Source organism: Bufo gargarizans, chromosome 3, assembly GCF_014858855.1.
Source record: "Bufo gargarizans isolate SCDJY-AF-19 chromosome 3, ASM1485885v1, whole genome shotgun sequence".
NCBI lineage: Eukaryota > Metazoa > Chordata > Amphibia > Anura > Bufonidae > Bufo > Bufo gargarizans.
In genome coordinates, this window is record NC_058082.1 from 609,136,957 (window position 1) to 609,160,122 (window position 23,166).

The following is a 23,166-nucleotide window of genomic DNA, read 5'->3' on the forward strand; positions in this document are numbered from 1 at the left end:
AAGGCGTGCACTATAGGCAAATTAAATGTTTTCATATGCCCCAAAGGCTGAGAAAGCCCCAAAAGTCCCTATGAAACATATGAGGAGACCAAAACTTCGAAATATACTTGATAGTTCAGGATTCTGTTACTAAACCTCCATCGGGTTCAGGAGCTCCAAGTTTTGCCTTATTTTTTGTTCTTATTTCCTCTGCCTTTCTAGCAGCCTGATGGCATTGTGAACTGCCCCACCTGGCACATCCTACAGATACACAATACATGTCTATGGTTGGAATAACCCTGTCCCACCATAAACATTTATCAGCTATCCACAGTATAGGTGATATATGTCTGATTACTGAGGGCCCCACTACTGGGACCACCACCAATCACTTGAAAGAGGGTCCTGAACTGCAGTGAGGAGCAGCAGTCATGCAAGTGTACTACCACTCCATTCAATATCTATGGTAGAGATAGCCTAGCGATGTACTCAGTCCCATGGACTGTAAATGGTGCAGCAGCCTGCGTACTTGATCATCACTGTGGTTGGCAGTGAGGAGGAAGGTCAGGAACCCATTTCTAGTGATTAATGATGGACCCAGAAGTGCTCCAGTGGTTGGACACGCATCTCCTATCCTATTACTCTTTATAGTCTGACCCAGCTAGTGGTGCAGGCTGTGCCATAACAATTGCTCATTAATTCTGAACTAATTTTTATCTTTATATTTAATATTTTTTGGCAAATACCCTAAACCGAATTATTTTTCTTACATTTTTTTATTAGCGTTTTGTAAGGCAGACGTTAATAGGAGCATCAGCGGTTGCACACATAACCAAAGTTGGAAGTAATGAATGAGGGTGATGTAAACGGCAGCATGTGTCATGCATTCTGTCTCCTGTCTGCTATACTACAAGATATGGAAGGCAGACGTTGCCAAGTCTGTTTTCATTTATGTCTGGGCCTCCTATTGACTTTGCAGTAGAAATATTCAAATATTGTTTCGCACAGATGCCAACAATGCACAGGCAGCCTGCAATGTGAAAAACCCGAGGCCGAGAGCTGATGCAGTGTGAAATTTCTCTATTGTCTGTTGTTGCCACTTCACGTCAGAGAGGCAGCCATATTGCCCACAACAGACACAGTGATATATTGGGCCTTCAGCTTCCCCATTCTGCTGGGAATCATTTCAAATACCAGTCGCTAATAGAATTCAGCAAGACTAACCATTTGTAAATACCACTGTGCGCCCAGCCTTCCATGACATGGCAGGAACAAATGTCTTTAGAGGAACGCTCTCTGTTTTTATACCATTTCCGATTATGGTGGATTAGATTTTGACCACACATGAAAAATATTTGGAGGTATTATAGCTCTGTGGATTGTTCGATGCAGGGCTATTTTATGCTGGCTTTTTTTTTTTTTTAAACTGAGACTATCAGGTGAACATGGACAGAAATTATAATTAAAGGTGTATTCTCATCTTAGACATTGATGGCATATAGCTAGGACCTTTGGGACCGACTCTTATGTCCAGAACGGGCCCCACGAAGTGAAGGGAGAGCAGCCACACCTGAGCAGCCACCCTCCATTCACTGCTGTGGGAGTTCTAGCTTGACAATTTCCGGCAGTCCCATTGCGGTGAATGGGGAGATGGCCACACTTGCGAGGTTCGCTCTCCATTCACCGGTATGGGACTTTCAAAAATAGCAGAGCAAACTGGTTCAGCTTTTTTCGAAACTACCATAGTGGTGAATGGAGAGCACGCTCCCCATGCGAAGCATGCTCTCCTTCACTTCCGAGGCCTGTTCTGGACATAGCAACAGGTCCCAGAGGTGGGACCTGCGCCTATCTGACATTGATAGCATATCCTAGCGATATGTCATCATTGTCTGAGATGGCAATTACCATTTTAAGTCTATGATTGAGCCTTTGTGTAATAATAAGCATGGTTTTATATTTTCCAGCTAAATTTTGTTTCCAAAATTTTGCATCTTTGACTAAAATAATATGTCAATCAAGGTCACCAAATACTTAACACTGACTCATAAAAATATAAATGTGGATACAGTAAAAATACAACCTGGTTTAACTTCCTCATACAGAGTTTTACAATTTATCTCTTCATGTTAAAAATTTTGATTTTTTTAAACCTCCAGCTAGGGTTACACTAATGATGGCCTCTGATGTAGCCATCACTAATACCAAGGCAGAACCTTCATTCATCACTGAAAACTACTGTTTGCCATTGATGGCCATCAGAGTTTGCAGGAAGGCTGCAGAGCGCCCACTGCCATAATGCAGAGACACACAGGGTCATGACGCGGAGAGCCATTAGCTACAACGGCCGTTGTCATCTGGTATTCGTGGAGGGAACACTGACCAGCCTACGGTATGTCCAGAACATTGTGGAGCCAGTCCTACTGCCTTTTTTGACTCAGGAGATGTGTTGTTCCAACAGGATAACGCCTGCCCACACACTGCCCACGCTACACAACGCCAGCTCAATTGTCAGATCTCTTCCCCATCAAGAATGTCTGGGACTGGATAGGGTAATGGATTTCAAATGCACAGCAGCCAACAAACACATTGGCTGAACTACGGGTCCAAATTGAAGGAGCTTGGAATTACATATGTACCACAGGAGGATATCCAGCATCTGTATAACCGTTAGCATGCCAGAGTGACAGCCTGTATCGCAGCAAGGGGAGATGCCACTCAGTATTAAGGTGACCCTGCTGCAGAATTTTAAATTCATGTGTCCTTTAAATTCCTGTCTCACTACATAGGACATCACCCTCAGCATACATCCACACAGGATGGATATAAAGTGCTTTTGCATGTAGCAAATCCATAGTATTTTATAGGATGAGCAAAATGGATAAGATTTTTATAAATCATTCCAATTTAAAAGAGATTTCTCCCTTTGCAATTCTCAGCCACAGCAAAATCCGCAACAAATCTGCAGTGGAATTTCCACGGCAAAACATACTGTAGCCAAACTGTAAAGGCTGTCTGACCATTGGTCCATGCAGAGAAGATGCCACCATGCACCATTAAGGTTTGAATTTAGGAGCACAGGATGAGGGATTTCTGTCTCAGTCCCAGCTGTCCTGCTTTACAATCAGGTGTATTTTACATGCTCATGGTTTTCTGTGAAGGGATTATTCCCTCCACATAAAAAAAACTGCTGCAAGTAAGAACATAGGACACAGAAAATTAGAAATGTTCAACATCCATGAAGACTATGTAATAATTCCGAGCGCTGACCATACATTCTAGGCTTTCCTTTCTGGCAAAATAATATATAACAATTTATCAAGAAGATAAAAGTTGTCAAAACCAAGTTTGGCGAGCTCCCCAGAATATATTCTTCTGGAACAGGTTTTGTTTATATGTTCCATGTTCTTAATCATTCCAGTTTTAGCCTTCGGTGACGTTTGGACACTATCAATGTGGGTTATTTACAGCTAAATGGAGTCAGAGACTTGAGGACACAAACCTTTTCCTACTGTAAAGTTAGCTTTATGTGGTGTTGGCATCCGCCATCCCTCCTTGCTTGGGTTATAGGCTTCTAGGTCTGTTCTATAGGATGTGTGTATGCTCGCTTTCAGCCTCTTAAAGGACCAGAAAATGCATCCAAATTCTTCCTCAGCCTATGGCTAGCTGCCCCTGGGTCATATAAGGCACCTTCCCCAGTGGGAGGGTGCCTGAACTTTAGGTTTCTAGTTTACTAGTAAAGTTGTGATATTCTGTCTGTCTGCCCGTGTACCATACCTCTACCTGTTACTCCGCTATCTGCCCTGGCCTTAGTACCTTCTCCATATTGATTCATTGCCACCTGCCATGAGCTCGGACTGCTTTCCCAGAAAGGCTTGAGCTCTCCCTGCCCTGACCTCTGCCTGTTTTCTGACTATGATTGTTGCCTGTCCCCTCAGTGCTTTACACTGGTGTCTCTGACCCCCGTGGGTCAGCTGTCAACTACACCAGGACTACCTCAAGAGGTAGCGGCCTGGTGGCTCCCCAGCAGTGAAGACCAGATCCCTGTATAGGGGTTAAATGGTGAAAATCAGGAGGCACCAGCATAATGCCCTTAGGGATAACCTTAAGTCATACCCTAAGTCCTAATAGTTAGTTGGCACAGTGGGTCCACACTCACTGCATGTTACACTTTGCATGGGGATACAAGGAAGACAAGATAAACATACATTTTTTGGAGCTTTCATGATCAAGAATGGTGTTTGCTTTTAGTCTGCAAAATCCTGCTCCTTAAGGGCCCAGAAGGTGGAGCTTCACTGTGAAGCGCTCTCTGAATTTAGCTGCTTCTCAGTCCCTCTCTTCTGCTTTAAGTGACAGCATTAACATTTCAAACAGGAGACCACTGCAGTAGAGGAAGGGGGCTCTATATTTGGGACACATATAGAGAAGTCATGTCATGTCTCCCCCCCCCCCCCCCCTTTAGATCTAGGTCTTCCAATCACATGACATCCCTTTTTCAGAATGGGAGTGCTTAAAGGGGTTTTCCGAGATTTTAATACTGATGACCTATCCTCCGGCAGAGGCTCTACCAGCTTCATCTAGGGCAGTGATGTCACGTTTATACGTCATATGGCCTAGGAGCAGCTCAGCCCCACTGAAGTGAATGACGCTGAGCTGTGATAACAAGAACAGCCACTGTGGTAAGCATGGAAAAGGCCGCGGCGCTCACAGGAACGTCGGTGCCTTCTCAAACAGCTGATCGGCTAGGGTCCAGAGGATAGGTTATCAGTTCTAAATTCTCGGTAAACCCTTTTAACGCTTGTCGCTCCTTCTGAAGACCTGATGGAAGAGAAAAGGGAACTGGCATTGATCTTCTGTACAGTTTCATGCAGGCTGCCATATATCTGGGTGGTGGCTATCAGTCCTCCATAGTCATCACTCTGTACTGAAAACGCCCTTGAATTGATGGTATATACACACTAAGAATTTTGGCTTTGAGTATCTCCTGATAATAGATCCATTAGAACGTGATCTAGCGTTTGAAGGAGTGATGTTTGTATATTTTTTGAATCACTCAGCTTCCCTGCACACCCAGCACCATTTCTGTTGTTTTTGGATCAAGCTGTCTAGTTGGCATAGTCTACAGCACATTCACAGCAACACAACAGTTAACACATCAAGCAATGTTTTCAACCAGACGGCCAATAATTTCTGCCATATTTTACTCCTGTCTGATAACTGCGGTGGAAGTGGCATATTAACAGCTAATCACAAGACAACAGATTTTCCAAAAAGACATATCTTAGAAGAGAAGATGCAGCAAAAGCTAAGATTTTATGTTTAGTACATATTTTTTTGGTGTGACTGAATATTTTGAGGTAGAGTATTTTAGATAATTTAAGAATTCAAGAATGTAATGATCATGAAATGTGGAAAAAAAAGTTCATACAATCTTGAAACGTTCATTAGTATTGAGTGATTCATCTCTGCACACAAGATGATGACCTTAAAGGGATTGTCCATAATAACAATAATGATAATACAAATCTGACAAGGTGGTGGATCTTAAAGGGGTTGTCTGGTTTCCTATATTGATGACCTATCCTCAGGATAACTCTTGGCCCCCTGCCGATCAGCTGTTTGAAGAGAAAAGAGTGATCCTGCGAGCCCTCCAGTTTCTTCGCTGTTTATCGCGAGTTTAACAGACATCTTACTTTCCTACTTTTCCTTCATCCTCCCACCTTCTCAACACCCCATCCTGCCACCCCCAATACTGTGTCCACTGTGCTCCCCAATACTTTCCCTCAGAAACAGTCCCCCTGAAAATACTGGTACCACACAGTGCATCAGTACAAAAACACCCCTTTATATTGTGCGCTAGTAATAAAAAAAAAACATCCTTCCTTTCAGTTCAGACCCCCATATAAAACACTAAATGAGATCCCCAATCTCAGACCAAACCCCCTTTAGACCTCTATGTGAGACCCCATATAAGACCCCAGTTTTAAACCTCAGACACCGACCCAATATCAGACCTCAGATAAGACCCCCACATAAGATCCCCATTAGACCTCCAGATCCACATATCAGACATCAGACCAGAACCCCATATCAGACCTCCAGACCCCCACTAGACCTCCAGACCCCCAATAGACCTCCAGACCCCCCAGTCAGACCTCCAGACCGCCATTAGACCTCTAGACCACCCATTCATACCTCCAGACCCCCAATAAGACCCCCATTAGACCTCTAGACCCCCAAGTCAGACCTCCAGACCCCCAATCAGACCCCTTTAGACCTCCAGACCCCCCAGTCAGACCTCCTGACCCCCCATAGACCACTCCAGTCCCCCATTAGACCTCTCCAGACCCCCCATTAGACCTCCATATAAGACCTCAGATCAGACTGTAAAATAATAAAGTCACTTACCTCTCCTGTCGCCACTCTCCCTGCCCTGGCTGTCTTCTCTTCTCGGGGCCCGCGCTGCAGTCACCTGACCTCCTGCAGCGTCAGGTCAGAGTGCGCTCTGTACGTCCTGACGCTGCAGGTAGCCGGGACACAGCAGAGCGGGCCCTGAGAAGAGCGAGCAGGAGGAGCGGTAAGTACTGCACAGCGCTCACAGCGATTCTCTCCCCCTTATCCTGCAGACTGGCACCCCCCTGAGTGCCGGCTCAGCCAGCACCCGGGGCAGACCACCCCCCGCCGCCGCTGGGCACGCCACTGGGTGGTGGTGCCCGTATTCGTACCCCGCCGGCCTAATATTGATGATCCTGATGATAGGTCAATTGGACAACCCCTTTAAAGAAACCCTGCTACTGTAGCACAATAAATATACTGTGTAATGCCTAGTACAAGGCCTAAGAGGAGGTGTATGACTTCACAATTTATTGGCTTTGAATCCCAAAATTATTCTCCTCCCCCCATGGGTACTGTCTAAAGCCTGTATTACACCTGCCTTGTTTTCGGCAGATGATCGCTAATGAGTGTTCGTAGTAACGGTCACTAGCAATTATCTGGCAGTCTAATACTGACGCTAACTGCCCGATGAATCAGCAAACGCTCGTTCATCGGGCAATCCAAATCTTTTGACAGGTTAAAAATAATCGCGTGCAGGCGGCAGATCGTGGTGTCTAATCATGATCTGCCGCCGGGAAACAACTGGACAGCATGGGGAGGAGTGATGGTAATAAAGATCGGTCCTCCCCAGGCTGCGGAGGGGATCGCTGCATGAACAGCATTAAACCAAAGTTTTGAGCGAAGCGACTTCAGATCTAGGATCCGAAAATCGCTTCTCTCATCCTTAATGCCTCATTCACACGTCAGTGTTCGGTCACTGATTTCCATCATTGATTATGAGCCAAAACCAGGTGCGGCTCTAAACACAGAACAGGTTCAGATCTTTCTCTTACACCTTATGGCCTCATGCACACAACCGTTTTTTTTTTGCGGTCCGTGATCCGTGTCCGTTTTTTCTTCCGTGGGTCTTCCTTGATTTTTGGAGGTTCCACAGACATGAAGGAAAAAGTCGTTTTGGTGTCCGTCTGGCCGTGCGGAGTTAAACGGATCCGTCCTGACTTACAATGCAAGTCAATGGGGACGGATCCGTTTGACGTTGACACAATATGGTGCAATTGCAAATGGATCCGTCCCCCATTGACTTTGAATGTAAAGTCAGGGTATATTTTAACTTGAAGCTTCCCCATCACCAAAGGAACGCCTCTATGTTAGAATATACCATCGGATTTGAGTTACATCGTGAAAACTCAGATCCGACAGTATATTCTAACACAGAGGCGTTCCCATGGTGATGGGGACGCTTCAAGTTAGAATATACTAAGAACTGTGTACATGACTGCCCCCTGCTGCCTGGCAGCATCCGATCTCTTACAGGGGGCTGTGAAAGTCAATGGGTGCGCAGAAAATCACGGAAGACGGAACAACGGACACGGATGCACACAACGGTCGTGTGCATGAGGCCCATGTCTGTGGAGGCTCCACTCCTGGTTTTGGCTCAGAATCACTGATGGAAATGAGGCTTAATGCAGATGTAGACCAAGGATAAAGAATTAGTGAATGTAGTTATTCAGTGTGGAGTCACCTTTTCAATAATTGCTCTTTGCGTCACCTATGAGACTAGATAACTCATACCGACCGGTGATGGACCCTCAGCGGACATGTACTTGCACCGACTACTAAACTTCGCCTGCAGTGTAGATCAAGGAATACAAAACTGGGATTTTTTTTATTCACAGGATTTTTATCTTTGGACTTCAACAATGTCAACGGTGCCAAGTAAGATAAAACGAGAAAAGGACAGACCGAGACATTGCCTGGATTTCATTCCTGACTGACAATGTGAATATACAGCAGACAATATATAAAAGGGAACACTCCTTTAATATGGTCTCTGCTAGCTCAGATTCAGGGCTTATGATAATCATAAAAATCCAGGCAATTATGGCTATTTACATGTATAGTGTGCTGGTGATATACAGTATCTATCCGTATAAGGCTACATGCACACGACCGTAGGTGTTTTGCGGTCCCAAAAAAAAAAAAAAACGGTTGACATCAGTATGCCATACGTTTTTGTTTTTTTTGCAGATCCATTGTAACAATGCCTAAAACAGACAAGAATAGGACATGTTCTATTTTTTTCGCGGGGCTACGGAACGGACATACTGATACGGACAGCACACGCATCCTATCCGCCAAAAAAACGGATCGGACAAGGAAACAAACAACGTTCGTGTGCATGTAGCCTAATAATAAAAGAGATGGAAAAATCCTAAACTTATGAACACACAGACATTTGGAATTCTTCACAATTCCCACACTCAATGTGAGCTAGACAGCCAATCAAAGCCAGCTCACGTAGGTGTGAATCATGACATCACTAGAGTGACTTGCTTATATGATGTCATCACATGAGTTTAAAGAGAAATGTGGCAGTTACCACTGAAGAATTCTAAATATGACTATATATCCAAATGTTATTTTCCTATCTTGGCCAATTGCATTTTATACATTTTTTATCTTTAACCAGTAGGAAATATAAAATATTGTTATTAATGAAACCTGGGGTCACGTATGGTAGATATACCCCATATGGTGTTCACTTTTTCTATAATTTATTAGACCTCGATGGATAACATTTATAGATCTACTGCAAATGTATTTCTCTTCAACCGGCGCAGCTTCTAGATTAACTTTACATATGTGGTTTATCTTCACTGGTGGAATAATAAAAAGACGTGTAACTTTTTAACCAGCCCCGCACTGTTTCATATCATTTCTTTATAGCAAATTCTTGATATAAAATTAAGGTGATCAGGGAATTAACAAATTCATATGGCCACCCCTTTGTGAATGAATTGTGTGCGGTGTCTGGCTACCTACACACAAAGCTATTACAAGAGCAGTTCTCACATGATCTGGAGGAATAAAATATAAGTGACAGTATTCAGGTTCATATTTGGGTTAATATAGTTATTATTTTTAATTTATTTTAATGAATATTAGCACTACTACACTTCTTATAAATCTTGAAAAGGTTTGTCTGGTATAGAAAAGGCATTTTTTTAATTTTTTTTTCCCATTAGGAAATTTTGAGTTAATAGACAGGAATCCCCCAATTAGGGCTGTCATTTATTACTCAGAGATCACAGTACAAAGAGCATCTCTCTTACATAGAAAGTCAACTGATTTCAATAGGAACAGTGTAATGCTTTATTTGCCCTGTGGGGGTGCTGCAGGGGAATCAAAGTCTTGATGCTGGATTATACCATAGATTCCGGTTCATCATTGTAGAAACAATAGTGAGGCACCCTATGATATGAGGGGTGTTGAATAAGTTATCTTCCTAAATATAAAAAGACATCTTCAGAGAAAATTGAACTTCCTACTTTTCAATGTAATTCCCTTGACTTAAACACACTTACTCCACTTCCCCTCCAGGGATCAGATGCCCTCAGATTCGAAGGAGACTTCTTGCTGCTGCAGGAGCCCTGTTACCGACTCTTTGACTGCATTATCATCAGGTAATGGTTGCCCACGCAGAGGTTTCTTCGGGTTCCGAAAGAGAAAGTAATCACTGGGAGCCACATCTGGACTGTAGGGTGGATGGTTAAGATCCACAACAAAGCCGGATTCCCTGATAGCAGCTTGTGGTTTGCGATACTTGTGGGCTGGCGCATTGTCGTGAAGCAGCGACACACCTGCCGACAACTTCCCACAGTGTTTCTCTTTGATTGCCTCACATAATGCCATTATTGTTGAAGCAGAGGTGTCTCCAGTAATTGTGGTCTTGTGAGGCATGACTTTTAGTAATAAAACACCTTCTGTGTCCCCAAAAACTTTTGCCATGGTCTTTCCAGATGACTGCTTCAAAAAATTTTTATTTGGAGTGGATGACCCCTTGTGCTTCCATTGCATGTAATTGATTGATTTCCTACCCCATTTAAACTGCTTGGCCCAAAATCTTACTTGGTCGTAGGAAGGAGCACCATCACTATATACCGTAATCATCCTTTCATGGATTTCTTTAGGCTTCTTTTCTTCCTTTGTAAGGAATTTAATGACAGAACGAAGCTCTAAATCCCTCATTCTCTTGGTAGAGCTGCAACGTACTGCACTTGCCATCCTGTCACTTCCAGTGCTTTCATCAGACTGAACTACTCCTGTGTGTCTAGACATGTCTCAACCTTCACAAACTCAGCTCTCTAACACTGACAAAACCTGCTGGGGTAGATAATCTATTAAACACCCCTCGTAAGCTTTTCATCAGAGGACCCTTCTAATAAAAAATGATGGTCTAAATCTGAGGTTTCTGTGATTTTTTTTTTTAAATGTAGGTAAAAGAACTGAGATGTCAAGTCTGCAGCTTTTTAAGGGTAATACAGAAGAGACCTCCACTTCTAGCCCGTCTCCCTGGACTTTTCTTTCTCAAATACATCAGCACTGGGGTAGATGCTCTTACACAGTTCTGGAATACAAGTAGTTGAATGGGGCTTTTTACCTCTCCCGAAAAGTACTGTTTGCTGAATCAGCAATAATTGCATGGGGAGGGGAGGAGGTTTGGTTCCAGGTAATCTCTTCGATGAGTTCCATAGAAATGTCGTTGTCTGCCTTCATGTAACATGAATTGTTAGTCCACTGTGATAACTATTTTAATTAAAAGGGTATTCTAATCACTGGATAGGTGATAAATGCTGGATCAGTGGGGGTCCAACTGTGAGGACTTCCACCAATCACCCCGCTCAATTGCTTCCATTAACTTTGAATGGAGGGGTCGGATGGGTGTTTAATCACTGCTCCATTCATACCCCTACAAGCTGCTGTCTTGCAGTTCAGGGCAATGGGGTAATATGCTACCTCATTCTTGCAACAACTGTGGGCCCCCAGAAACTGGACCCCTTCTAATCTATGATTTACCATGTATCCATTGGATAAATGCTTTTGGCTGAAATACCCTTTTTAGTTAATGCAGAAGCTTTACCTGCAGACTTATACGAAGCCCAAGAAAAACTATTGTGATATCACCATGAATTCTGAAAAGTCTAAAATTCACCCCTACTCATTTGACAGATCACTAAAATATGGAAAAACTCCACAACTTCATTGACTATGAGGGCCTTCTTACATAGACTCCAATGATTTAGTGAAGAAGGGGCCACTTTTTCAGAATAGCCATGAAGTGAATGCCCTGGGGTGTTTTTCTTTGCATTTGTAATGGTGTGCTGCCATAGGTTTTTTGTTTGTTGTTTGCATGCTAGCTTTATGGATTTGCACCTGTGACTTTGCATGTGCTAGTCAAAATTTTCTTGCATTATGTTTGGAGGGTATCTCTCCCTTTTAGATTAAGCACTCCCCACCCATCTGCCCATGGCCTTCTGAGCAGAGTATAAATATAGCTGGTTCCTACACCTCCCTGAACATTGTAGGCTTAGGTTAGGCCCAGGAGAGGCAGTTCTGATAGTGTTAGGTACCCGTCTGCAGAAGCCACCTTGACCAAGGGCGTAGCTATAGGGGGTGCAGAGGTAGCAGTCGCTACCGGGCCCAGGAGCCTGAGGGGGCCCAAAGACCCTTGTGCTGCATAAGAAGACACCAGTTTTATAGAAAGTGTTTGATGGTCAAGTTACACCTCTGGCTGGAGGGAAGGGGTTAGGTCAAAAATTTGGCATGGGGTGCTGTTTAAATTTTTGCTTCAAGCAGCACAAAGGCTATGTGGTTCCCTGCCCCTGACCACTAAGCACTGAGGGAAGGGGGGGCCCAAGCTGAACTCTTGCACCATGGCCCATGAGCCATTAGCTACGCCCCTGAGTCCTTGACAATGGGCCCGACAGACGTTTGATCAAAAATGTGTGCAAAGAGCTTACATTTTTTTATGTATAGTCGTTATATTACCACTGTAATTAAAAAAAAACAACCTAATCCCTAGTTCTTTTATTTGCATCTGTAATGGTGTGCTGCCATATGTATGTTGTTTGAGCTGTGCAAGGAAGAAAAACTAAAGCAGCCAATGTCCTTTACTGATAATGCAACCATTTCATACAAGTAAGTGCGGGGGAGGATCTCCCAGGAGTTAGACCCCCAACTAAAGAGTATTTCATGGCCTCTCCTAGAGATACATCATTACTTCTATTCATAGGGTAGCCCTTTATATCTATACTACATGCCTGACTTGCATTTCGGTTTTAAAGACATCATTATTAGTAACAATTCATTTGTTACATTGTTCTTCTGTGATGTATGACATGTTAGATGCATGGGGAAGCTTCTACTTCTCTTTCATCATCTTTTAAATACTTCCAAGACATTTTATAGCTGTCTAGAAATCAAAGTCCGACCTGCACTTTTTGTTGAGAAAACAACAATTCATAGATTAGACAATGCTATTTTAGAAGGTTTGGCACGCTGTCAGCAGCGAGGTGTGCCAGGAGCGGCAGACACAATGATGACAGATATATTAAGTACCTGTGATATAAAGCACTCGTGCTGGAGGGACAGATAGGATTACTCTGCCTGTGTTCGGATACATTTAATGAGTGAAAATAGAACCTAAAATAGTGTCATCCTCTATACACATGCTAGTTTAACCCCCTGTCTACCAGATCCAGATGGTCTGTAGATATGCACATACAATATAGTATAAAATTATTATATAGTAGCTTTAGAGAAGAGTAAATCGCTCTGAATTCGATTTGGATTCAAACCAGTTCACAGATTTGATTCTGGTCCAAATCCATTCTACTTGAATCAGAACTGCTCCAATTGGCATTAATTTGCATATATAGACTAATAAAATGTTACATTTCAAGAATTATTTTGTAAAAGTGGCCCATGTCAGACACCTTAAGGGTTTTTTTCAGGCTCCCGATACTGATGGCCGATCCTCAGGATAGGTCATTAATATCTGATCAGTGAGGGCATGACACCCAGTAACCCCCACTGCCCAGCTGTTCTCTGCCTGCCTGAACTAGCTCTTGAATGGAGCAGGAACCATATCTCCGTTCAAAGTGTAGTGACCGTGCTCCAAGTTACTGCAGCTCATCTACCATTGAAGTGACTAGGACCACTGCTGCAGTAACCGGACATGGCCACTACACTTTGAACGGAGCTGTGCTTCCTGTTCCAATCAACGTGCTAGTTCCAGTGCCAGAGGCTGCAGGAAACAGCTAATTGGTGGGGGTTCTTGGTGTCTGGGTGATTAATTACCAATCCTGAGGATAAGTCATCAGTATCAGGAGTCTAGAAAGCCCCTTCAAGAACAACAAGTAGGTGGGTGATTTTACATTCACTGAGTGGTCTTCTGAACCCCAGTTTGGGGCCTCATAAGTGAGTGCACAACTACACAATTTAGCATCATAATTAGTCAAATGGTCAAGGCAAGGTACCGTACATACGAAAATGCTATATAGAATGGCATATGGGAAATTAAGGATTCTTTTGTGCCCCCATAAGAGAGGTTTGTGCAACAAATTGCTAGATGCGTTAAGTTAAAGGCTATTGGGCCATTGTCCTAGTGCATCTGAAACTAAATATGGAGCAACCGTGAGGTCAATGTGGTAACAGACTATAAAATTATCTTTACAGTTATGCTTTCTTATACCTTCTTGTAATCCACCTAATTTTTGGGGACAGACGGAAAGGAGTATGACAGCAGAATCAGACTACACTGAGTTTGTTTGTTGTCTGTTACCATGGGGATACATTAATTTGACATAGGAGCTGTGGACACAATGGTTGGAAATATTTAACCAAGACTATTTGCAAAGTTGTTCTACTTTTCAATTTGGACCAATATATATAAAAAAAAATTTAAATGGCTTCAAATGTGGACACGGCGATATGTCCTGGTGAGAGATTCCTTTCAAAGGTCAAGGACCTTCACAACACATAGTGATGTTGTGGAGTGGACTTTCATACTGCATTGTCTTTAGCAGCTTCATATGATAATGTCAGCAATTTGCTCCAGAGGCTTTTGGAGAGTTCAGGAAAGTGACACGGGTTAAAAATCGAGCTTGAAAGATGTTGAGTATCATTATGAGTGCCAAGCACATATCTGGGAATTTGAGGTCAGCTGCCAAGTATGTGGTTAATGCTGCAGAAACACAGCTGGATTAAGCCGCCTGGTAATGAGTGGAGTCGGATTTGGTGGTGTGAAATTGCAGCATATTTTTAATAGGAGAACAAAGAGGTGACAGGTTCGCAAGCTTCGGACGTCTCCAGTTGTGCTCTAGATATTTTATAAAAGTAAAGTATAGACTGACACAAAGTAGTTGCTATTTAACAGTCATTAGTAAGGGGAAGGATGGATCCCAATGTATCTTCTGCGGTCAAGCTTATTGGCCAAACTGAAATGCCGAAGCAGGTAATGTGATTAGGCAAATACAGCATTCAGTGGCATTGAAAATCTGGATGATAATAAGCCCCGCCATAATGGCTGTCACTGAAACAGTTAGTACTAAGAAATAGCTGAAACAACATAGAAGAATGAAAAAAAAACACATCTTTCCTATTTTATGGAAATGCTCTCTTAACAGGGTTAGGTCATCTCAGATATTGGTGGCATGTAGCTAGGACGTGCCACCAATGTCAGATCGCTGTGGGTCTCACCTGTGGGACCTGTAACTATTTCTAGAATGGGTTCCCCCATAGTGAAGGAGAGGACAGGTGCTCTTTAATAACTTTTATGGGAGTCTAGAAAGTGAATGTAGAGCTCACAGTTCAAGCGTGGTCACCTCGCCATTTACCTCCAGGACTGTCTAAATAGAGGGCTCTGCTTGGACGGTGTGCTCTCATTCACTTTGGGGGGCCATTCTGGAGATAGGAGCGGGTCCCAGAGGCACCTATCTTACGACCAATGTCTGTGATGAGACAACTCCTTTAATCCCATCATTTATGGAATTTTTCTGACATGTTTTCTTCTGCTGGCAATGACATAGGCCATCTCCACTGGATGCATGAGATGCGACTATAGTCAACTGTTGATGATTTTAGAAGAAGTGGATCAAACGCATCAGTTTGTCTCTTGGGTTGCCTATTTCTGGAGTAAATTTTATTTTGTATGCAGTTAAATTAAGAGGTGCAGTAGACTTTTCAACACAGTTGAGGCTGTGTGATCTCAACCATGTAAATACTAAAAGGATTTAGCCTTTATAACACATTGGTGAAGGAGATGGTGTGAATTTATTGTAAAGCTGGCCATACACAGTCGTCCAGCCAAAGCCACTGACTGTGGCAGGACCAGCCAACCATGTAATGTGCAAGGGGGTGTCCCAAGTCTCCCCAACAGCAGATGTCATGGGAAAGAAGGACGTAGGAATAACTTTCAGCCTATGTATGTCCACCTCAAAGGGGTTTTCCAACTGCACAGCTTAGGGAATAAGTGTCTGATCAGTTAGGGTTCTGACTGCTGGGGACCCCGATGATTACTAGAACGGGGGCCCAGGTGCCCCATTTGTACAGAGTGTCAGACATGCATGAGTGTTACAACTACTACATTCAAGTCTATGGGACTGCCAGAGATAGTCTAGTACAAGCGCTTGGGTACTGTATCTCTAGCAGTCCCAATGAGTTCAATGGAGCATTGGACATGCATTCATATTTGCCGATCCATTCCATCGGGATGCATGGGTCCAGATCTAGTGACCGGCAGGCGCCCCAGCGGTTGGACCCCCATTGATCAGACATTTATCCCTTGCCCTACTGTGGGCGGATAAGTTTTCACGGGACAACCCCTTTTACTAATTCTGACCTCCGATAGGATTGCATGGTTTTGCGTTAGCCTATCTGCTCTATTATGAGATAACTGACCAACAGAGAAATACAAATTATATATCAGAAGTTTGCTGTCTGCTTGAGATTATATATATATATATATATATATATATATATACATACACACACTGTATATATCAACTCCATGAAAGCCAAAGGCCAGCAAGGGTTAATGATTTGATGATTGGGATGATGCGACTTCTACAAGGTATTTCATAAATAAAGACAAACCATCTTCCTGCGCTGAAAATATATATATTTTTTCTTCTTTTAGTTTGACATCCAGAAGAGGCTTAGCAATTCTGCAGCGTACCATGAAAAAGGAAACAGTCATTAAATAGCGTATTGTTCTGAAACAGCATTTTCCCATTTCACAGTCTAGTAAACTCACCCCGTGTGACGGATAGGAGATCCAGCCCAGCTCCCCTTGAATTGCTTTCGAATCCAGCAGATTAACTACAAAAGAAGAGAAAATAAAAAATAAATAAACAAGCGGTAAGGAGATCTCCGTCTGCGTCCAGTTAGCCCACGAGACATGTTTATTTGTCATCCTGCAAAGGGCTTCATTTTTTCAGGTGGTCAGGTGGGTCGGAACGCGAAACAGAGCGATGAAATAGGCAGAAGCTTGTAGAGGGGAACACCAGGACCACAAAGGAGTTTCTCAAACAAACACTCAGCGTGTCCTAGGGAGGAATCTCAAGACTAAAGGGATTCTGTCACCAGAATTATCCCTATTAAACCAGCTGACATGAGCAATGTGCTAATGTCAGCTGAACCTAACTAGCCTATTCCTACTCTTATCTATGCCCCAGAAATAGAACTTTTATAATATGCCCATGGGCTGGCATAGTTTTTACACTAGGCACATGAACTGCCACAGATGCGCCTAATTTATGATGAGGTGCATGCCTCGTCGCAAATTAGACGACTCGTATGGCAGTGCAGGGGGGAAACTAAGACAGGCGTAAATGTGCCCCTCTCTCTCTCTCGCCTCTCCTTTTGTGAAATCACACAAAACTCTGGTTTGTTAGAATCAGAAATTTTTGGAAAATTCAGGTTGCGTTTCCGAACCATTATTTTCATCATGATTATTGATGGGTCTGCCAGGGTTACGTGAAGTTTATTGGATAGAATAATGCAACAAGCCCATCCCATGCCACTTTCTGGCATAAAAAAAAAGTCAAAAACCTCGAGTTTGCGTCTTTTTAAATGCCATTGCACCTAGATGCAGTTTTTCCACAGCAGAAAGTCTGAACAAAATGGTTTTGATTTTGTTTTTGACATTATTGTAGAAATGCTGCCGGTTTGCCCCAGATTTCACCCTCTGCATTGTAAATAGTGAAATCTGAGGCAAACATCCACAACATACATTTCCGCACCGCAGGTAAAGTTATGTGCGGACATTGTTGTTTTTTTCTAATATTTCCGTAGCATGTGGATGAGATCTTTAAAAATCTCACATACTTTGCTGCTTCTGTAAATGCTGCAGATTTTCCGCACACAATTCCACTGCGAAAAAATCCACAGCATTTATGCTATGTGCAACCTCACCCTCGGGGTGCAGCCACATCGTGCGCTGTGGATTTGCTGTAAAAATGTAGATGGAATTCATGGCAAAATCTCATCTACTTTACTGGTACTGTAAAAGTTCGCCAAATCCACCGCGTATCTTCATTTCTTGTGGACATAACCTTAAAGGGAACCTGTCACCGGGATTTTGTGTATAGAGCTGAGGACATGGGTTGCTAGATGGCCGCTAGCACGTCCGCAATACCCAGTCCCCATAGCTCTGTGTGCTTTTATTGTGTAAAAAAACAGATTTGATACATATGCAAATTAACCTGAGATGTGCCCTTTACGAGATGAGTCAGGGACAGGATTCATCTCAGGTTAATTTGCATATGTATCAAATCGATTTTTTTACACAATAAAAGCACACAGAGCTATGGGGACTGGGTATTGTGGATGTGCTAGCGGCCATCTAGAAACCCATGTCCTCAGCTCTATGCACAAATTCCCCATGACAGGTTCCCTTTAAATCTCTGTGTGTAGTTACTCTTTAAAAGAACACACACAGCATAAATTTAACTCAACTGCATTGTGTGAACACGGCACATGCAACCTGCATTTCCCCATATGTTTTAACGCATCCGTGACTTCATAGGCATGACTGTGACATTGTTGCAAAGCGTATAGAATCAGGTTGGTGAACGTCTTCCGACATAATGTAGTGGTGGTTAATATAGAAACCTAACAAACCTCTCACATCCTCTTCATGGTGATATTAACTTAAGTCTAAACAGCATTTTGTCCAGATTTAATATCCTAGATACACAGCACATCTCCAGAGCCCTTCCGGAAACAACGTATGAAAAAAACCTCATATTGCTTATGGAAGTGATTTACGACGAACATAATAACTAAAACACAAATACATGGAGCAAACAGGAAAATCAATAACGTTCCGGTATCAGTAACGCAACTCAATCATAACACAGGACAACAATCACTCAGAGAAAATACACAATCCTCCCTCCTTAGTAAAACAAAATCAATGGCTTAGCTCGTTTTCATTAGCGGCACTTGTAGACTGTGGGCGCAATCAATATACATCATGAAAGAAAATGACAGGAAACAGAGGACGGCTCTGCCACTTATCACTCGGCTGACACACTCTGTCCGCTCACATCTAATTCATCTAATATTTACTAGGAAAATTATTTCCTCATAAGAAAGCAAAAGATAATACTTAAAGGAGCTAACGATTTAGAAGTATCCATAGCTTTATTTTTTGAAGAGCAGTCTAATACTGCACATTCACGTTTGCAGTTATTCCTACACCAAACTGAACCAAACCTTGTAGGAACCATTGGATTGTTCAAGGAAATCCACCAACAAAAAGAACATAAGAATCCAAGAAGTTGTTGTCCTGAATGGGCATTGGGGGCATCAGGACCATGTCTCCAGTTCTGCTAACCATTGCCCTGAAACATATGACCACACCGGTTCATCTTGACTCTCTCATTTCCAGAAACCATATAAACAGGTGAGGTAAAAGCCATGCTCAATATGGTTCAACTGAAATGGAAATCTTACAGTGCTGAGAAGAAGTATCACCCGCGGTTCTTCAGCATGTTCACGAGGCCTAGATTAAGCAGCCGGCAGAATGGTGGACACGTACAACGGTTTGTGTAAAGCACTTTAGGAACATTTGACCTTGCTTAACTCCTAAACAGGTAAAGGCAGGTCAAAACTGTGTGTTTCTGAGAAAATTCTGGACAAGATTGATATGTCACATTACCCCTTTCCCAAAACCAATATGGTGGATTTCAAAATAGCAGCCAAAAAGGTTTCCTCCACCAAATAATGCAGCCAGTCAATACTTTCACAAACCGAAAATCAACTTTCTACAACATACCCCAGTTAAAAGGTTATGTGCAGATTTTTGCCTCATCCTGTATAGGATAATTTTTTCGTTCTTCTAAAAACACCATTTATCTCTCGGTTTGGTGAAATCTAGTGTTAAAAGGGACATGCCATGACAAATAATTAACACCAATCTACAGGATGGGTGATACATTTTTGATCTGTGGGGATCCAACTACTGTATTTTTGAACTATAAGATGCACTTTGTAGCACTTTGTGTCTTATAGTCTACAGTCAGGGTGCTCCAGCAGTGCCAGACCTCCGTGGCAGAGCGCTCATACAACACTCTGCTGGATCAATGAGAGAGCCGTGATCCTGCACACTTCTCTCTCTCCCTGCCCGACACCAATCCATGTGATCACTGCGGCCAGGAAAGGACTGTAGAGTAATCATGTAGGACTGTGAGAAATGCAGCCCTCTATCCTGAAGGTCTCCAAGCTGCAAGGACGGAGATTAAATCTCTGACTAGCTGTAGCTTGAGGACTTTGATGAGGTCAGAAGCGGAAGGAATAAGCCCAGGAAGAGCCTACAGTGGGTGTCAGTGTACAGAAATGTGTTCTAGTAAAAAGTGAGAGTAAATAAAAAAAAAACCACAAGCATGGCAAGACACTACATGGCAACGGCAGAAGACACATTAACCTGGACAGGTACACTTAATGAGGTGACCTCATGTGCCACTGCTTTTTGTTTCATTGGTCAGCAGATGACACACTAAGGTTAACAGGAGCTGGCTAAAACTATGAAACTATTCTATGATAGACCTCAAAAGGTAGTGACCTACACATTTCAATTAAATGAAACCACCAGGGAAGGTTGAATAAGTAAAAAATATTCTTGCAAAATGGTCTGTTGTCCAAACCTGGGGGCATCTTATAGTCACTTGCACTTTATAATCCGAAAAATACGGTAATGAGAAACCGGCAAACACTAGAATGAGGGGCTTAAGAAATCGAATGGTAGTTTTGCATGTGCCCTGACACTGCATTCAATGTCTATGGGAGTGATAGCGTGTTAACTGTAGCCAGGTTAATTATGTTCATGGTTTCACTTGGATACCTCCTATACAGCTAGTCTTATTTGCATTACATACTGTATCTGGAACCTCTGGGCTTTGTCAGTCCACATCTGAATTATCCAAGCTAAATGAAGTGGTGGGCTGACCATATCTGTGGGTGTTAAGAGTTGGGCGCGTGTCCCTACACAGTCTGAAACTGTCCATACTGCTTGTACAGTGTTAGTGTGCAGGGACACACTCCCATCTACGAACACCCACTCGTCAATGCATTCAGAAATTCCAAAAAGGAATAACAGAGGACCAGCACAACAAAGAGCCCTAAGAAAGATGCTCCAGAATTGTTATCTTATGAAGAAGTTTTTACTTAAAGGGAATCTGTCACTAGCATATTAGCAACATTTTTTTTTTTATGAATCCATGTGTAATAAAGTACCTTATTTCCATATGTCTTGTTCTTTTTATTCTGTGCCTCGTCATTTCTTCAAAAAAACGCTTTATATGATATTCAAATGAAGCTGTAAGGAGCCCAGAGGGGCGTTATTCTTTGTCCACGGTGCCCAGGAACGCCCCTCTGAAGTGCCGCGCCCGCCTATATTTGAAAACTAAGAACTCCTCCAAGATCGCCTAAATCGCCTCCCAGAGCCGCGGCTAAGCTCTTCCCCCCACAGCGCCGCGCTCTGCGGCAAACACCCCCGATCCTCCTCTTGCCCGTATCCGAAATCCTGCGCAGGCGATTGCCTGCGCCTGCGCGATGATAAAACGACTGAGGGCAACAGCCCAGTGACGCTGTTGAAGCTGTTGCCCTCAGTCGTCTTATCATCGTGCAGGCAATCGCCGGCACTGCGCCTGCGCGGGATTTCGGATGCGGGGGCAAGAGGAGGATCGGGGTGTTTGGCGCAGAGGGCGGCGCTGGGGGGGGAGAGCACTAAGCCTCGCCTCTGGGAGGCGATTTAGGCAATCTTGGAGGAGTTCTTAGTTTTCAAATTTAGGCGGGTGCGGCACTTCAGAGGGGCGTTCCTGGGCACCGTGGACAAAAAATAACGCCCCTCTGGGCTCCTTACAGCTTCATTTGAATATCATAAAAAGTGTTTTTTTGAAGAAATGACAAGGCACAGAATAAAAAGAACAAGACATATGGATATAAGGTACTTTATTACACATGGATTTATGAGAAAAAAAAAATTTGCTAATATGCTAGTGACAGATTCCCTTTAAACAGGCTCGTCAGGGGTGCTGCTGATGGGTCCTCTTCAATGGTCGCATTTTTGAAATATAGTTTTTTTAATCTATGAAAATTATCATTTGTTGTTTTAATTAATAAATTTAAGTAATTCAGAATGTTTTCCCTCTTTATTTCACTTAATATAGTAAACCAAAAATATAACCTGACACGAAGTACACACAACCTAAAAAGCCACTGATTATTGACTAATGCTGTATACTTCATAACAGAGGGTTGTAGCCAATTCAGATATATTCAGAGACCCCAATATTTACCAGCGGAGGGATAGATCTAGGGAAATCGGCAATGGTGGGTGCTATTGCTGGCATCGATCGTACGGCACATAGTGAACTATTGCTTTGTCACATGTGTTCAGCAAAGCAAAATATGATTTCTATATAAATATATAATGGGTTCTGCTTGGCAGCTGGAGGTCTATAGTACGAGCCAAAAATAAGTGTTATAGACGCGTAAAATGAGAAGGATAATAACCTATGAAACACTGTAATGTCCACTAGAAGAGAGGAATTTAAAGACCACAGATGTCAGATATAATATTTGCGTATTAAAATATTGTATAATAATTGTGTGATTTATACTTCTTCTTTTTTCTTTTCGCACTTGCATTATGTCGTTCCTGACAGCTACTACGGATCCATTTCAATAAAAAGATTTCAGCTAATTCTGTCGGATCACATTGGTTTATAAAGGGGTTCCTCAGATTTCTGTTGAAATATTTTTGATGACAAAACTGCCTGCAACCTATCAGAACCCCTACTGGAAAGTAGTGAGAACAGAGCTTTAGTAACAACCAAAAATTATAGCAGCCAGTAGAGAGGAGCAAATCGGTGGTAAAATGTAAAAATTCAACTCAAATATTTCAAAAAGTTTGGATTCTAACATAGCAGAATTTTGTGCAATTCGATTCGGGAGAATCGGAGATATAGAGGATAGTCAAATTTATTGGAAACCAAATTGAAATGGACAGCCCATTTAGCCAAATCAGACCAGAATCTAATTTTGAAAAAATTAGCTTATCTCTAATAGCCAGGATTTACCTACCATTCCCTGCGTAACGCTCCAAGGACCCACAGTATGCTGCTTCAGTTTCTACAACAATACCGTCTGTGGTTCTACCTAAACAGCTTTAGATTATTATAGGGGTATTACAGTGTAAACCCAGTTTCACTGAATTATTTTTAGAATACTTCACTTTAATGTTACATATTCAGTAAAGTACAAATGTGCAGATCCAAGCAAAATAGT

The 23,166-nt window shown here is 42.7% G+C and overlaps 1 protein-coding gene across 2 annotated transcripts in view; it reads right to left on the reverse strand.

Moving 5' to 3' along the window:
* The window catches only part of EPHA3 (EPH receptor A3), a 352,384-nt gene that overhangs the window by 288,588 nt on the left and 40,630 nt on the right, over positions 1 to 23,166 (reverse strand). For both annotated transcript variants that reach the window (XM_044284515.1, XM_044284513.1), the window contains exon 2: positions 16,628 to 16,692. In XM_044284515.1, the coding sequence (XP_044140450.1) occupies positions 16,628 to 16,692 (65 nt within the window). The remainder of the gene's footprint in view (positions 1 to 16,627; positions 16,693 to 23,166) is intronic.